A 12,823-nucleotide genomic window follows, 5' to 3' on the forward strand; every position below is an offset into this window, starting at 1 on the left:
TTCACGACATCACCTGATCGCATCCCGACATCGCCTGGTTCCTTCCTGGTTCCATCCTGGTCACTGGCTAGTGACCCAGACTCTGTCCCCTCTGCTTTCAGGTACTCTTCATCCTCGATCCGCCCTTGGATCCAACCGGACACTTCTCTCCTGGTCGCCTGCAGCATCTTTCTCCAAGGCTCCATAGGAATCAGCGACGAAATCCGACACACTTTGACACCTATGCACCCGCTTCCTGTGGGTGAGGTAACGCAAGTATTTTGGTACTCCTGTGGGTATTGACTATCCTAGTGTTCTAGTTTCAAGTAGCTTTTCCCTAGTCTATCCGGAAGTGTCCTAAAAGAACTAGTTTCCATTTCTATCGTTCCCATTCTAACTCTATGGTAACTTGCGTGCGTGTAAAGACACTGCACGTGCATCCCGTGGGCCTCCTGCTCTCTATCCATTGGTAGTACAGTGTAGCCCCAGCGATTCTCCAGGCCCTAGGCCTTTCCTTTGTTTGTGACGTGGTTCTTATACCACTATTTTAGTATATGGTTTGAAGTGCCCCTAGGGCAACTTATTGTATTTTAATTAAGTATCTTGTATTGTGCTGGTGCCTCTGACCTCATAAAGAGTTCAGAGGATTGTGTTAGAAATAAATACTTATATATTTTGATATACAACCTGTGTGGTGTCCTTTCACTTGGTATTAAAGGGATTGCATATGGTAAAACAGCTGGCTGCACATGCCCTCTTGAGTTTAGCCTAAGACTGCTTTGTCCATGCTACCGCTAGGATAGCTGGTCTATAAGGTTGACTTTACAACCATCGCCATAAGGGTTGTTTGGACTGATACAAGGTGCCCACTAGAATAGTGGACATCACATATCAGGCCAACTTCTCACACCAAACATCTGCAAAATCCATTAATGCTGAGCCAATGCCCCCCCTCCTCCCACCCACCACCCACCCTCATTCAAACCCCAAAGAGGCAACCCCCAATATAGCCAACCAAGCACATGTGCAATGGAGATTTGAGCAGGTCAGTAGGAGCAAATGAGGCACAGAGCAACATGAGAACATTAGAAGAGAAAATTACGGTATTCACCATAGAACATGGCAACGCCATGCCTGTCGGGCAGCAGAACAATCGATAACTTTGAAATAAAGTACATATGAATGGAAAAATAAGTTTAGTAGGGCACATTAAAGAAGCAAGGAAAAGATCTGTCAACCAGTCACGGGCTGGGAGAAGAGTTCCACACTTGCGGCGGGGAAGCAGATCTCGGCTCTCCGGACGCCCCAGCATGTTCCCTCCTATAGTCCCAGCAGAATTCCTGCGCCTCATTTGGAGTGTCAAACACTCAGGACCTGCTGTTGATGTCCACTTTGAGCCTCGCTGGGTACAGCATACCATAACGGAGACCCAGGTTTTTCAAGGTAGCTTTGACCCCCTGGAATTTGCGCCTTGCCTCTTGAACCACGATGGTGAAGTCAGGGAAAAAAGCCAGTTTGTTCCCTTGCCACTGGACCTCTCCCAAGTCACGAGCAGCGCACAGAGCGGTGTCTCTATCTTGGAAGTTCATGAGTCTGGCAATGATGGGTCTTGGAGGCAGTCCAGGTCTAGGACGGGGGCCCAAGGATCTATGGCCGCGTTCATCCACGAAGCCCTGCGTGAATGTCTCCCTGACAAATAGGTCCGCCAGTAGCTGTTCAACGAACGTGTCCATCCGGCCGGTGGCTGTCGTCTCCGGAACTCCAATAATACGAATGTTATTTCGCCGACTACGGGCCTCTAAGTCCTCGTTCTTGATAGCCACCTCCTTGAGGATCTTCTCTACCCTTTCTAGCCGCTTCATAGAGGAGGAGGCACCATCCTCGACATCTGATACTCTGGGCTCAACTACATCCAGCCTACGATTATGCACCTGGATTTTAGTACTCATATCCGCCAGTTTCTTGTCCAGGTCATCGAACCGGCCATCTAGCGCCTTGAAGCTGGCCCTAATTTCAGCTAGCATGGCCGCAGCAAAAGGGGCCCAGCATTCGGCGTCCTGGGGGACCGAGGCCTCTGCAGATTGATCAGCAGGAGCAGCTGACGCAGCGCCCAGCGTTTTATCAAACTGCATCTTGCTCTGCTTAGGGTCCTTCTTCACCATTTTGTTGAAGTTTAGAAGGGGGTCCAGATGAGAGGAGCGCGAGGAGAGCACCACTGTACAAGCCGAGCTCGAAGGGGATACTGCCAAGCGAGTGGAAGAAACGCAGCCGAGCCGACAGGCGGCGACACACACACCATGCCTAGGTCGTGGGGCAACAGGGATTCGAAGGGCAGCGGCAAATGAGGGGAAGCAGTTGACTCCAAAACACAATGCAGGATCAACCAAGTGGCGACAGCGCAGAGTCCAGTCGAGACATGTGGGAGCTTGCGTGCGATCACGGCATTCGCAGCTCCACCACGCCGAAAGCTGCAAAGGACACAGATCACGATTCGGCAACTGGCATCCAATCCACCCAGACGCCGCAGGCGAGCACCACGGTATGGCAGTATGTCAGGCCCGAGCTCATCGCCAGATCCCGCACCTGGAGACAAGTGGGTGAGGCAGACAGTGACTCCAACAGCGTGAGGCGCCTCCAGCGGCGCAGCCACGTCCGGGTGGGGTCCGGGCAGCAGAGGCACAGGCTACAGCGGTGCAGAAGGGTCTCAACCGGAGTATTCGCCGCAGGAATGGGTCAGCACAAATTAGTGAGGCTGGTGAACCGCATAAGGTAAGCGGCGCGATCACATTCGGGGACCCAACAGTAGCCAGTGTTTCCAACAGGGCCTCCAACCAGCATGAGGCAGAACCAACAACACTGGGCAATACACTCCCAGTGCGGGCCCCTACACCCACTACCGGCACCGGAGTACCCTCAGGGGGAAGCCTGCGCTCCCCGCGCCGCCCCAACACCGCCTCCGCCCTCACTTCCCACCAGAGACCCAGGACAACCCGCAAATCCACCCTCACACACCCGCCAGTCCCAACACTCTAGGCCCCGGTCTCGGAGCACACACTAGCCAGTGAAAACCCGCGGGCCCAGCAGATACCGAGGGAGCCGTTCGGAGGGGCGGTGGGGGGAAAGCAGATAGCGGAAAGCCCGCCGGCCGGGAGAAAAGGGCAAAAAAGCAGCAAAAAGGCAGTAAACGGGTGCGAACTCACCACACCCACAGGAACACTGCGCAGCTACGACGTGGGCCACAACACCGCCACAGCCTTCAACTCAGATCGGCGCTCCTCCGTAACAAATGTCGCACCGCTCCGGACCTCCGATCGTGCACCGCATAATCCCGGGCACTGTAGGATGGTGTCCAGATGCCAGTTCTAGCTCCTACATCGAGCTAATTGGAAGCTTGTAGGCCCGACCAGCGGTGCTTCAAGCTGATGCGGCCATCTTGGTCGCCGTCCGTGGCCACGCCCCCCTCAGTTTATCTTGTTTCATTGTGATGTCTAGTATACAGTTAAATTACATTTTGCTGCAAATTAGTTATTTTCTATTGTTCTCGGGCACCTTGCTTTCAGTGTTTATGAAGTGCTCATCCTCTGCAACTAAGAAGGCAATCTGACTGTCAAAATGTGGACAAATGTTTATTCTGTCAGAAGTAGGACCCTAAAAGGCTGTAAGGGAGTTTGACTGCTTAAGATACTTAGAGGTTCTAGAAAGTAAAGTCAGATGGTGGAATTGAAGTCACAGCACTCAGGGATGCTGAGTGAAAGTACACCCTCGCCTCCAATCACCCTGCTGTACTTAATATCCCCAGTGAGGGAGAACAGACAAACATTGCTCTCTCAAATCTCTGTTAAAGTTGAGATGGTTGACATTGAGAAAAGGGACACTTTTGGCTTGCTTCCTTTGAAGAGCTTCCTATCAAGATATTCACTGCTGAAAAAAACATATACTTCAAGGTCATTTTCAGTGTTCTGGCACACCTGCTAGCCAGACTGAAAATAGTCTGGCGTCTGCTTGGGACCTAGAAAGGAGACATCCATAGTCACTGGATATGGGAGGAGATGTGGCCTTGGGGCTAGAGCTGCTGCCTTTCGACCCTGGGAGCCCGATTTTGAACCCCTGCCGCTGCACTTGACTCCTCATCGTGCGATACTGCGCAAATCACTTATTATTTATTGATGTTTTTATATAATGCCGACATTACCCAGAGGTGTCAGAGCTCTTTAGAATAGATCGAAATAACTTTACATGAGAAATTTAGAGTACGTGATAAGATGTGTAGCTTTTACGGTTACTCATTGCTAGAGTTACGTATTTACATATTACATATTAAATACAAATTACATATTTAGAAAAGTTAGAGTGCTTAGGGTTACATAAACGCATATTACATATAGTTGAATGTGAAAGGTCGTTATAGCTCTCAAGGATGTCATGAAACAGTTAGGGGCACACCATTAAATGTGGGGACATAAGCCGGGTGGGGAGCTTGGCAAGAAGTGCTATTGAGAAAAAGGTCTTTTTATCTACACACTTATCTCCGGGTGCCATTTTTTTCTTTAAGTGTGAAAGGTAATGTATGTAAAATGTATTTGTGATGTCCCAGATGGACCCTCCAATTGACAGCGTTTGTCTTTTTTGAGAAATGGCCTGGTCAGCTCTTGATTGTCTTAAACATGGATGGGCCACTGCCTGATCATTTGGCCTGGGCTTCCCAGCATGTCAATTTCATCAGCAGTATGGTAAATTCAAGGTTCATCCCAGGGGTATGCCCTTGTTAAGGCTCTAGCCCTGTCAGTGGGTGCTGCAGCCCAACACGTTCTTTCAGGATTATAGAGAGTATGGTGGTCCCAGAAGCCATGTAGAGTAGCAGCAGCAATCGTCCGACTCCTCTTCCTTCCTGACAACTCCAACTACACTGCTTTAACCCATTCTTGAAGGCTCATATGCAGCCCTTGTGGGATGGGAAGCTTTTTTCCATGCGGAGTTCTGGGCAGTCCGTTATCACTGACCATTGGCTCCTCCAGATTGTACAATAGAGCTCCACCTTTCCCTTTCAGGAATTGTCCCCCTCCGTTCCTCCTGTTGCTTCAGTCACACTTAATAGCCTCACTCACATCTAACAATAGGAAGATACTGCATTGTTGAACAAATAGGCTGTGGAACTGGCGCCGAACACTAGGTTAGGGCACAGATGTTATTTTTGGTATTTTCTGGCTCTCGTTCTATTCTGAAGTCCTATCCACAAGGAGAAGTTTAAAATGTGGTCTCTGGCACATGTTCTGCTAGCTTTGGAGCTAGGTTATTGGATGGTGTTCTTGTTCCATCTTGCTGTCATACAGGATATACCTGTGTTTGACAATTTGTTGGGGGTCTCCTTCCCTTGCCTTCATTTTGTGCTTCTGCTGAGGACAAACCTCCTTGACAATGATAGAATCTGCATCTTAACTTCTAGAGTCTCTACCTTTATATCTGAAGATTGAGTGGGGAATTTTGAGTTCATTACATCTGCCTGCTTAGGTGGGGGTTCATGATTTTCTCTGCTCATTGGCCATCCACTTTTGGGACATGTCAGCTCTTGGTGCACTTAGACAAAGGTTCACGCCGTCTGACTGATGGTTGCACTCTGGGGTCTTCTATCCCCAGCAAGACTTTATTGTGGGCCCTCTTAAGGGCTATTTTTTTTAGTCCTCTCTGCTTTTCATTGTTTTCTAGATAAGCCTTAGTTGTTAGAATTACCTTTAGTTGAAGTTTTTTTGAAGGAGTTGACCCATTCAGACCTCCAGAGACTCCCACCTTCATAACTGAAGTTATGAAGATAAAGTAGGGAACTCTGAGTTAATTTTATCTGTCTGCTAAGTTGGTTGCTCCTTCACCAGATCAGTTTAATCTGGATGTTTGTTTTGTAGATCTGCCATAGTTGATCAAACCACCTTTAGTAATCCTTTTCCGAAATGAGTTGACCCATTTGTGTTACCCTTCTCCGTTTGTTATGCCTCATGAGACCTTTAAATTGGTACTCATATCCTTAATGTATTCACCCCTAGGGTCTGTGCACAGTTGCCCTCTGTGGTTGCTCCCTTTGAGCACTGTGTTCTTGATTGCTACTATATAAGCACAGTGTATTAGCAAGCTACAAGCTTTCACTACCCATCCTCGTTTCACTAATTTTTCTTCCAGACATATTGGTTGTTTGAGTCAAGGCCTTTTTCTGCCAAAGGTTCTCCCCTTTTGAAGTGGTTCAGTGCACAACTCTCCCAACCTTCTATCCTCCTCAGTTCAGCTAAGAGCAGGAGCGACTACAGTGGCCCTTCATTTTTAAGATGGCAGGACCCGCGAGTACCAATCTGACCATCAGCTGTTCCTTGGCTATGCTGACTCAAAGAAAGTCAAAGCAACACAGAAGCGGCTACATCTAGCTAGATTATGTTGTGAATTAAAATCTGCTATGCTCCTGAATGAACTAGTCTTCTGAGAGCATAAGAGCCCATTTCACCATTAGAAGCCTGCTTCTTTCACACTGTCTGGGATGTTGCTATTCTGCATATCTGTGGGGCTGCTGCTTGGATAGTGATTCAAGAGGCGAAGAATCTGCCGGCAGAGGTAGCCATCAGAAGAACAAGTTACTTACCTTTGATAATGATCTTTCTTGCATTTACTCTATCTGCATATTCCTCACCGAACCTGCCCACCTCACAGTACTGAAGAGTGGTTACATGAGTGTTCTTATTCACGTCCCAAGTTATCTTATCACTCTTGTCCCCACCTCTTAGGTCATGGTAAAAAAAAAAAACAGGGCAGATCCATGCCTGACTTTTTGATGTCATATCTGTTGTGGTATCTGGAGCTGAGGCAGAGTTGTGCTGCCACCAATTGGCTGTCGCAAAGTTTCTAGCCACAGTCTAGCACCAGGAGGGAATTAAAAAGTTTTTGAATCTGCAGGTAGTTTATCCATCAGAAAGATCGTTACCTAATGTAAGTAATGTGTTCGTATATTAGCTAAATACTGGTGTGTTGTTGGTGTATAGGTGTTAGTTGGTGCAAGCGAACAGTCATCTTGCCGCGGAGTCATTCAAGTGGAAATGGAGAGGATTGGATGACTAGGTTTGAGTGATTAGTGTGCCATACTGTTTACTTTCGAAACAGTTTTGCTCTGGTAAATGTTGCTAAACGGTAATTTTATTCATGTCTTTGTTTATACAATCCACCTTAATTTTTTTTTCTTTTTAAATCACGTTCATGATCCTTCACAGAACCGTCACTGCCTGAAGAGGTAGGGAGGTGAGAGAGAAGAGTGAGGTTAAGGAAATGAACACGGAGGGCACAAGAGCTCAAAGGAATCAGACTACTTAAGGGAAGTGATCGGTGAAGGAAAGAAAAGAGGGAAAGAAAGACGTTAAAAGATAAAAAGTTCCGGGAGAATAACTGCACTACAAAAAAGGAAAAATAATGCATATTTGTATAAGTCACAGAAAGTGACCCTTACAAAGAACACAACAGAATGTGGTACATAACTGACATTGTCATAAAAAGTATACGAGGGCTTGTGCAGTGGACAGGGAAAACGGAAAGAGGGTGTCCTTAGGTTTTTAGATTATTACTAATTATTCATACTTGAACAAAAACAACAATACTGATTTCATGCTGAAAAAAAATCAATTCTACCAAAATTAAGTCGGTGCATCAATTTAAAACTAAATGTTATGCAACAAAAGCATCACCTGGCACAGTTGGAACTTCAGGTTCCATTTCAAACAATGAAGCCACAAATCTATACATATATAAACATGTTATTTTTATGTAATGAGGTACAAATTTCAGGTTTGAACATTGTTTCTTGAGGATAATCTTATTGTTATGATTGCTGAGGGCGGTGGGCTTGTGAACAGTCCTTTAGATTTAGTGAAACAACTCCGATAAATACTTGGTTAGATTAGAGAGCATGCTGCTTTACAAGTCATTGAAGTATTGTGATTTCTCAATACCTTTTATTTTTTTCTTGCAGTCAAAGTCGGTGCAGTGCGATAAAGCAACAGAAGAAACCAATGTGGTGACCCAGAAACTGATCACACACACAGAGAGTGATCTCCAGCTGAGCTATGCCAAGCAACGCCGCACGAAGAGCTCTGTACTCCTGCACAAGGAACTGGATTCCAGGAGTAAAAAAGCGGTGCGCGATTATTTGTATCGTGTGAACGAGGCCACTGCTGTCCTTTACGCCAGACATGTCCTTGCATCAGTGTTGGCTGAATGGCCTGATGGTCTGCCAGTGAATGAGGAGACTCTCGAACTCAGTGGCCCTGCCCACATGACGTACATTTTGGACATGATTGTGCAGCTGGAAGAGAAACAGATGTGGGAGAAGGTATAATTTCTGCCTGTGCCTTTATTAACCTCGTGAAAATTTGAGAAGTGTTACATAACTGGTTTTAATTACTTAAAAGGTTGTATTCACTTACATGGCATGGACCAGCGTCTGTCACCTCTTGAATTCAACACTGGTCTTCTCTGCTTACTTATACCGTTACTCTCCAAAGAAGTGTCCGTTGCCAGACATTCCACCGTTTCCTACTCACTGTTCCATAACGCACACACCTAGTACTGCTGCAAGCTCACTGAAATGCTACTGGGTGGACAGGCAAACTTCGAAGACTTACTCTTGGAGGGTAGTGTGGATAGACATCAATTAATCAGGGAATTATTAAGCGCGCTACTCTCCCGTGAGGGTCTCAAGGTGCTGGGAAATGTGGGTGCAGCTCCGGTGAGTCGAATAGCCAGGTCTTGAGGGTCTTCTTGAAGATGTTGATTGGCAGCTCCTTCCAGGTCTTGCCCACGATGTAGGAGAAGATTCTTCCATCTGTTCTTGCTCTGCAGATGCGCAGGGATTCGGCGAGGGTGAGGTCGCCGGATCAGAGGTTCCTCTTGGGTACATGGAAGGAGATTCTGTTGTTCAGATATTGAGGTCCGGTATTGTGGAGGTATTTGTAGGCATGGTTGAGTATCTTGAAAGTTACTCTCTTCTCAACTGGAACACAGTGGAGGTTACGCAGGTGTTGGGTGCTGTGTTCATGTCGAGGGATGCAGAGGACGGGTCTGGCTGCAGTGTACTGTATGGTCTGGAGTTTGCGGAGCAGAGACTTGTTGATCCCGGAATAGAGGGCATTTCCATAGTCCAGTCTGCTGGTTATGAGTGCGTGGGTGACAGTCTTCCTTGATTCGGGGGGATCCATTTGAAGGTCTTATGGAGGATGTGGAGAGTGTTGAAGCAGGTGGAGGTGAAGGCGTTCACCTGTCGGGCCTTGGAGAAGGAGGAGTCTGGTACGATGCTGAGGTTTCGGGTGTGGTCCGTAAGGGTGGGGGGGGCTGCTGAGGGCGGTGGGCCACCAGGTGTTGTCCCATGCAGAGGGGGAGGGTCCGAGGCCGAGGACCTCTGTCTTCTCAGAGTTGGGCTTCAGGCAGCTGCTACTCATCCCAGATGCAATGTCTTTCATTCCTTCCTTGAAGTTGAGTCTGGTGGTGATGGAGAGGGTGAGGGTGAGCTGGCTGTCATTGGTGTAGGATACTATGCGGAGTCTGTGCTGTCTGACGATGGCGGCGAGGGGTCATGTAGATGTTGAAGAGCGTGGGGCTGAGTGACGATCCTTGGGGAACTCCGCAGTTGATTTCCGTGGGTAAGGAGAGGAAGGGCAGCAGTCTGATTCTTTGGGATCTGCCGGTGAGGAAGGAGCTGAGCCATTCGAGGGCGGTTTCCTGTATGCCAGCATCGTGGATTCTGGTGGTGGGGAGTATTTCATCTTTACACCACCTATTTATCTAAAGAACTGGCAGGTGCAGCCTTGGTCGCCCCAAAATTGGGTGGGATACGTCTACAGATAATGCAATACGCTGACGATATCATTATTATGGACCGCACAAAAATTGGATTACAAAGATCGCTCATTGCCATTAATATGTACAATATAAAGAACCATCTTCTGATGAACTAATCAAAAAACAAAGTTATGACCTTTGGGAAATACAAAAAAAAAGAAAAATCTGTCTTGGCGAGCAGGGGGACTACATATAGCGACCTGTACCAGCTATAACTATCTAGGAGTTTGGTTCAACAAAAAGGCAAACCAAGCATCTCACCTTAGACATCTAAGGCCTAAGGGCATGGGGATTATACATAGTCTGAGGCGCCTGAACCGTCATTTGCACAGCCCCACAGCCGAGCCAATTCTAAGGGTGCTACGGGCCAAACTACTTCCAGCAGTGTCTTATGGCCATTTGGCCTTCCCTGAAAAAATGGATACATTCTAAGAAAATCTACAAATAAAAGCCTACAAGAAAATATTTTCTGTTCCGCAGCACGCAAGGAGATCGAGGCTGAGACTTGAGCAGGGCCTGGCAAGCGCAGACCTCCACTGTCTGGGAGACTTAATTAAATTCTATATTCACACTCTACGAGCTCCAGCACAATCTATGAAAGAACAATTGCAAGCTGTGTTCACGGACGAACTTTCTCCTTGGCACAAACAGTTGCATCTCGATATTTCCACATTAAAGATCGAAGCCACTACCCTCACTAATCCAACCATCCCCATGTCAATGTGGGAAAAAACAATAAAAAGCCAAATCACACTAGCGTCATTCCAGACAGACATTGCCGGGCTTTCTAAAAACGCACTCTTCACAACTCTGAATGATTCGTATATCAAGGGGAAATCTCAACCGTATTTCAACTATTCTCTTCACTCTCAGACTCGCAATAAAATACTGTACATGAGGCTGTTAGCTTTACCAATTTTTTATTTTAATCCGCTGTGGGCTCGGCGGAATGAGCAGCTTACATGCAGGCTCTCCAATTATCTACATGAGTCCTGGCTTCACCTGCTATGTTGCTGTCCACACTTTGCCATAGATCGTCGCCGCCTACTGGCTCCAGTTTTTCGAGAAAAGACATTGAGACACTGCAGGGAAGCATTGGATTTGTGTTTTAGCAATAACTCAGCCCAGGCTCTAGCAAGAGCAGGGAAGTTTGTTAACATTATTTTAACCGCACTGCATAATGCTTAGCATTAAGAAACTGATTAGGACTTTTATATTTTAAATGTTATATTTCATTATGTATTGATATGTTTGTATATTATGGTTTTAATTAACTGTATAATAAAGGAAAGGACTGGTGGTGAGTGTGTGGTGGGAGACTGTGTCAAAAGCTGCAGAGAGGTAGAGTAGGATCAGGGCTGCGGTGTGTCCTTGCTCAAGGAGGGTGCAGATGTTGTTTGTTGCGGCGAGTAGAACGGTCTCGGTGCTGTGGTTGCTGCAGAATTCATATTGGAAGGGGTCAAGGATAGAGTTTTCTTCGATACATTTTGTTAGTTGTGCGTTGATGGTATTTTCTGTAAATTTGGCTGCGAAGGGGAGGAGGGAGATGGGCCGGTAGTTCTTGGGGCCTGTGGGGTCTGCTGATGGCTTCTTGAGTAGGGGTCTGACTTCAGCACATTTCCAATCGTCTGCAAATATCTTGGTTTCGAAGGTGGAGTTGATGGTGCGTCGCAGTTCTGGAGCGATGGCGGCGGCGGTTCTATGGAAGATGTGCAGGGGCAGGGGTCTGTGGGGCTTCTGACTGGATGCCTTTCATGGTCATGCAGTGTCTTCGGTGGTGACTGGGGTCCAGTAGGAGATGGTGGACTGGCCGGCGTTGCTGGAGGAGGGAGTGGTTTCGGGTTCAGGTGTCTGGTCGTTGAAGTTGTTGTAGAGGCCCTTGATTTTCAGATGGAAGTAGGAGCCAAGCTTGTTGCCGAGGGCCTGGGAGGAGGTGATGTCTGTGGATTCGCCGGGGAGGTTGGTGAATTCCTGGATGATACTGAAGAGTTCTTTGGCATTGCTGGAGTTGGCAAGGATCTTGTTCTGGATGAAGGTCCTTTTGGTGGATCTGATGCGTTGGTGGTATTCCGTCATGGCGTTCTTGTAGGCGGTGCCATCTTCTGAGGTTTTGCTGTTTCTGCAGTTCTTCTAGAGACGTCTGCAGGTGTCTGGATTCTTGGAGGTCAGCAGTGAACCAGGCGGCCTTCCTGCGGCACTATTTGTCGGGTTTGCATAGGGGTGCGAGCTCGTCTGCGCAGTTGGTGATCCATCTGTGGTGTTCTTTGGCTGCCAGGTTGGCATCGGTAGAGGTAGTGGGGGCATCGCGGTTGAGGGCAGAGTTAAGTTGTTCCTCTGTGACTTTGCTCCAGTTTCTTTGTGGAGGGTGCGGTGCAGGTTTGGGCAGCGTGGGTTTGTTGATGAGGAAGTGTATTCAGTGGTGGTCTGTCCATGGTGGTAGCTTGGTGTGGCTGAAGCTCATGATCCCACCTGCGAAAATGGGGTTGAGGGCAGGTCCTGCCTTGCGGGTAGAGGCAGTGATTAGCTGTTTCAATCCGATGTTGGTGAGGTTTTCCAGGAGTGAGGTGGAGTTGGGGGTCGCTGGGGTTCTCGAGGTGCAAGTTCAGATCTCAGATGAGCATGTAGTCCATGAATGCGATGGCGTGGGGTGCGATGAGGTCAGCGATGGTTGTGGTGGATGAAGCACGAGGTCATGGGGGTCGGTATGAGAGGGTGCCACGCAGCATGGTTTTTGGGCTGGTCTGGATCTGGAAGTGAAGGTGTTCTGTGGTGGAGGAGGGGTCACTCGAGGTGGAGAGTTGGGGGGAGCTTTTGTGTGCGATGCCGAGTCCTCCTCCTGGGCGGTTGAGGCGGTCCATCCTCTGGATCTTGTATCTGTCAGGAATGGCAGTGGCAAGGTCAGGGGCGGAGGAAATGTTGGTCCAGGTTGGTTTTTGTGAAGAAGGCGATGTCTGGCGTGAGGGTGTCGAGGAGGTCTCAGATCTCT

General features: G+C 47.9%; 1 protein-coding gene across 1 annotated transcript in view; it reads left to right on the forward strand.

The window, feature by feature from the left end:
• Positions 1-12,823, forward strand: part of ZZEF1 (zinc finger ZZ-type and EF-hand domain containing 1) — a 1,627,273-nt gene that overhangs the window by 1,315,013 nt on the left and 299,437 nt on the right. The window contains exon 48 of the mRNA XM_078679684.1: positions 7,973-8,332. Coding sequence (XP_078535810.1) covers positions 7,973-8,332 — 360 coding nt within the window. The remainder of the gene's footprint in view (positions 1-7,972; positions 8,333-12,823) is intronic.

This window comes from Lissotriton helveticus, chromosome 3_1 (assembly GCF_964261635.1).
Source record: "Lissotriton helveticus chromosome 3_1, aLisHel1.1, whole genome shotgun sequence".
NCBI lineage: Eukaryota > Metazoa > Chordata > Amphibia > Caudata > Salamandridae > Lissotriton > Lissotriton helveticus.